Source organism: Otolemur garnettii, unplaced genomic scaffold (genome assembly GCF_000181295.1).
Source record: "Otolemur garnettii isolate 467f Iridium unplaced genomic scaffold, OtoGar3 scaffold00140, whole genome shotgun sequence".
Taxonomy (NCBI): Eukaryota; Metazoa; Chordata; class Mammalia; order Primates; family Galagidae; genus Otolemur; species Otolemur garnettii.
In genome coordinates this window covers 1,811,587-1,816,473 of record NW_003852535.1, presented here as the reverse complement: position 1 = coordinate 1,816,473, position 4,887 = coordinate 1,811,587, and the positions used below count along the sequence as shown (strand labels likewise).

Below are 4,887 nucleotides of genomic sequence, written 5' to 3'. Positions count from 1 at the left end.
GGCTCAAGCGAGTCTCCTGCCTCAGCCTCCCAAGTAGCTGGGACTACAGGCACCCTCCACAACGCCTGGCTATTTTTTGGTTGCAGCCGTCATTGTCGTTTGGCAGGCCCGGGCTGGATCCAAACCTGCACCTTGGGTGTACATGGCTGGCACCTTAGCCACTTGAGCCACAGGCACCGAGCCTCTCATTCAAAGTTCTAACGGATCAACCTCAGCACCTGCCCCAGCAATCAATTCATTCCCTGGTCCATCATCCCTGATACCTAGTTTGTGCTAACCCTGGGCCAAGGGCTGAGGACCCAAGAGCAGCAGACAAGATCATCCCTGCCTTCTAGGTAGGTACAATCCAGTGGGAAAGACAAGGTCAAAAACAGTGAAGTCTACAGGTATTTGGGAAAGAAAAGGTGATTTCTAGGTTGGGCACTGACAGTGGGTTCCCAGAAGAGGCAGTACCTGAGCCAGGCCACAGAAGGTAAGGAGTGTGGGGAAGGGCACTCCAGGCCTTGGACAAGCATAGGCAAAGGTGTGGAGGTAGGACAGGCCAGAAGGCACTGAGGGGGTACCAGGCAGCAACAAAGCAGAGTGAGGGGTAAGGGATGAGGGGTAGACCTGAGACGTGGACCATGAGACGAAACCTAAGATTGAAAAGTATAGGGTTATTCTGTGTACAGGAGTCCTGGGTGAGCCAGTAGAGTTCATGTGCTTCCCAAGCCCTCCCTCAGAGGCTGAGTGCTAGGTGCTTACCATTCGAATGATGTCTGGGTAGACAGGCTCAATGAGGACACCCCGGGTGCTCCCCACACACTCCACCAGCTCATTGAGTGCTGCCCGCTTCACCTCCTTCCCCTTTAGGTCAGCCACACAGTCCAAGAAGTCAAACATCACCCCACATTGGGCCAGCTTCCGGCTCAGCAGCTCATGTAGCTCAGAGGCTGGGACATCTGAGAAGGAAGGGAGACGCTGAGTCTGGGCCCCAGCTGCCACAGCTCTGGGCGGGAGTGGACCCTCCTAATCCCTAAGGCCACCTCTGCTGAGCTCTGTGGGATCTACATTCCTAGGAGTTAGGGGGGGCACCTTCTCTTCCTCCTAATTCTGGCTCAGAGATTTATGATGGCCTGACTATAAAGTGAGATTACAAACCCTGGACATGTGGGCTTTCCACAGGTGCCCCAAACAGCCACTACCTCCTCCACATAGGTGGCACCATGTTCTAAGAGCCAGAAGTGAGGAGGGGCTCAAAGCCAAGGATTTCTAAGGGACCCTCTGGCCCAGTGGCCCTATGGCCCAGGGGAGAGGATGGGGGCCACGTGGTGATCATGGAGCCATGCCAAGCAGCTACTCCAGGACCCCAGCAGCTGGCTAGACTGATAACAGCCCTGGAACCCAGGCTGTGGGCCCCACCCTTGATCCTGGTCTTCCCCCCCCACCACAGGGTGGTGCCACCTTCAGATGCCCCACCTCCAGGGATGATAGGCCAGTCAGGCCATGCGTCAGCAGAGAGGGCTGGGGTCAGCTGCTTCTTACAACTGACCTTGCCCCTTCCCTCTGGGGCTCAGGTACCCTGGCAGCCAGCAGCTAGCTCACCTTTGAGCAGGGGCAATGGCGTAAGCTCTTGCTGGTTACTCTGATAGCGGAACTGAGAAGAGCTGTGAGAGCGCCGGGGACGGGCCCTGCGGAGGGACCGGCGGGAGAAGCCATCCACCTTGTCAGGCGGGGGCACAGGCGACAGCCCTGGGGAGGAGGGGCTTGTGGGGGTGCTTGCAGGGGGCAGCTTCGTCTCCATAGCTGACAGGCGGCAGGTCAAGCTTTCAGAGCCCCTGGGGTTCTCTCTGGGCCTGAAGGATGCTAGATGAGGCTGGGCAGACTAACTTGGGTCCATCATGTTGAGTGGGGGGGGCCACAACCACAGTCCTGGGCCCCCCCCCACAGGGCCTTCAGCAACTGCCCAGTCCTGGGGGGCAGGCAGGGTAGAAAAGAAGATGGCTCAGGCCTCCTTCTTGAGGGTCTAGGAGAGTCCAGTTAGGGTTTTCACCCTGGCTTTTTTAAAAATGAAGTCAGGGCAGAAAGAAAGATAAAGAGCCAGTCAGTTCTTTCAGGAGAGACAGTCCATGGGCTGCAGCTAAGTGTCCATGTCTTCTTTTCCTCTTGTCCTTGCCTGGATCCTAAAACAGGGGTGCAGCCCCCTTCCATCATGGATATGTTCCTCCCTTATCCCAGACTGAAAGGCCCTAGGCTCCAAAACCGCTCCCAGAATAGGGCCTCTCCGCCAAGCCATTTCCTACTCAGAATGGGAACCCCTTCCTCATCCCTACCCCTTTACAGAATGAAACCCTGCTGCACTAATGCCTGCTATCGTGGACTCCCCCAAGAACAGAGATCGCATCCCCATGCCAGCCCCCTCCTAGAACCTGGCACCCTCCCCCACCTGAGCTCCTCCTTCCTGATCCCCCAAACCTCATGGGGTGGGGGAAACACTCACTTCTCAGAAATCCAGACTTTAGTCGCCGACCCCCTGAGGCTGCCCGTGGGGCGGGGGCGGCGGTTCAGGGTTCCTTTGCAGCGGTTCCGCTCTGGGCGCCGGGACTGGGCGGCGGCGCTCCTGGGTTACTTCCCGGGCTCTGGGGAGGCTGGAGCATGCCCCCAGCTCAGTCCCGGATCGGGGCCGGGCAAATGGCGGGCTCTACGCTGGCCCAGGCAGCGAGCGGACCTCCGATGAAGTCCAGGACTCCGACCCAGCGCGGTGCAGCGCAGCAGGAGCCACGGCTCGGTGCGCACCGGCACCCGCCGCCCAGCAGCTCAGGATGACATCAAGTCACCTCCCCTCGCCCGGCCCGCACCTCCCCGCGGGCTGGGGGGGGGGGGCTGCGTCAGGAAGGACCCGGGGCCGCTGGGAGATGTAGTCCCCGCACCATTTAAAGGGCTCTACCAGACGAAAGGGGTAAAACCTAGAGGAGAACTCCGGGCAAAGGCTGAAGCTGAAAGCCAGAGAGCGGAATTTGATGGGCTTTAGCTGGTGACTGGACCCCTGGACTCTAGAAGGCAGACGCTATGGGGAAAGACAAGGACTCAGGAGTTTGCACCAGGAAACCGGGGATGATGCTAGAACATTGGCAGGAAAGAGACCCAGCATGCTATGCCAGGCCCACGGATTTGGTCTTGGGTCATCTATTCCCCAGGGTATCCCCATAGGAGCCCCACTTAGCCCCCAGGATGACCAGACACTTCAAAACTCCTTTGGAAAACCGGCACTGGACTAGTTAAAGTCTGCAGTGAGTCGGTGCCTGCTGGGAGGGGTGTGGTTCACCAGAGGCTGCCGGGAAATGAAGTCCATTCTTAGGCCTGCAGGCCCCCTCCCGTCCCTTGCTGTCTATGGTGACATCATGGTCTCAAGTTTAAAGGGCCAGCCCTGGAAAGGCAAAGCAAGAGAACAGGAGTTTGTCTCCAGGAGCTGCCACTCCACCCCAGGCAACCTGGTTTCCTCAAGGATCTCCTGGGTGTCCCTGGGCGCTTAGCAGTGCAGGGAGAGGGGAGGAATATCTCCTTCAAAATCCTGCTGATGCTGGTGGTGCCTGTAGCTCAAGCAGCTACGGCACCAGCCACATACACCAGGGCTGGCTGGTTTGAATCCAGCCTGGGCCTGCCAAACGACAATGACAACTACAACCAAAAAATAGTGGGGCGTTGTGGTGGGCGCCTGTAGTCCCAGCTACTTGGGAGGCTGAGGCAAGATAATTACTTAAGCCCAGGAATTTGAGGTTGCTGTGAGCTGTGATGCCTAGCACTCTACCCAGGGGGATAGCTTGAGGCTCTGTCTCAAAAAAAAAAAAAAAAAAAATCCTGCTGCTGAGTATCCAAGGCAGGGGTGGGATTACAGGAGTTTGGCATCCTGGCAACAAGTTCCCAGACAGGGCCCCCTTCCTATGACCCTGAACCCTCAACACCTTTTATTTCCCTGAACTCCATCCACCCCTCCCACCCCACTGCTGTGAAATCTTAACCCCGGAGGTTTGCCTGCATGCAAAACAATCTATACTGAGCAGCAGGAAAGGGAGATAAAACTGGACAGTGAAGTTGTGGAGGGGGTAGACTCTTTTCAGAGTTTTTGAGACTCTGTCTCAAAAAAAAAGGGTGGCGCCTGTGTCTCAAGGAGTAGGGTGCTAGCCCCATATACCACAGTTGGTGGGTTCGAGCCCAGCGCTCCTGGCCAAAAACTGTTAAAAAAAAAAAAAAAAAAGCTGGAACCAGGGGTCTGGCCTTCACCTCCCAGCTGGCTCCATGCTCCCCACCATAGGCCTCCTGCAGGCCAGCACCTTGGTCTCAAAGCCAGGCTGACCATGAAGGGCTAGAGCTTTGTACACAGGATGTGCTCCATTTGAGGGCGGGAGGACTGAATGGTGGAGGAGAGGCATAAGACTTTTGGAAGAAGTAGCATTGGGAACTGGGTCCCAAAATAGGCATAATGTCACCTGGGGGATGCAAGGTTGAAAATTCTTTTCTTGGCCAGGTGCAGTGGGTCATGCCTATAATCTAAGGTGACCAGACATCCCGATTTTTAACAATTTGTCTCGAATCCTGCGGCATTTTTAAAAAGTCCCGATTTTTGGAAAGAATGCACGACAAGCTAGGGAATGGCAGGAGACCGGGAAGGGAATATAGTTTTCGGCTGCCATGTGGCTATTTTGCCAGGATATGAGTTTTACATTATTTTTGTTAATTTTATAATCTTAAACTTTAATAATAACAAATAATTGTTGAGAACTAATTCTCATCAAGAACTGCTTATCAAAGTTCGCATTGTTGATTAGTTGTTAGAATTGGACCACCAGCTTGGCGCCTGTGGCTCAAGCGGCTAAGGCACCAGCCACATACACCTAAGGTGGCGGGTTC

At 55.7% G+C, this 4,887-nt stretch overlaps 1 protein-coding gene across 3 annotated transcripts in view; it reads right to left on the bottom strand.

Annotated features, from left to right (window-relative positions):
• Positions 1-2,776, bottom strand: part of PPP2R5B (protein phosphatase 2 regulatory subunit B'beta) — a 12,203-nt gene extending 9,427 nt beyond the window's left edge. For 2 of the 3 annotated variants that reach the window (XM_023518519.1, XM_003798627.3), the window contains exons 1-3: positions 2,480-2,776; positions 1,585-2,033; positions 745-941 (exon numbers count right to left, since the gene is read on the bottom strand). In XM_023518519.1, the coding sequence (XP_023374287.1) occupies positions 745-941; positions 1,585-1,783 (396 nt within the window). In that variant the 5' untranslated portion in view covers positions 1,784-2,033; positions 2,480-2,776. Of the gene's footprint in view, positions 1-744; positions 942-1,584; positions 2,038-2,479 lie in introns of all 3 variants that reach the window. The other variant, XM_023518520.1, reaches the window with a different exon arrangement.
• Positions 2,777-4,887: the final 2,111 nt, after the last annotated feature.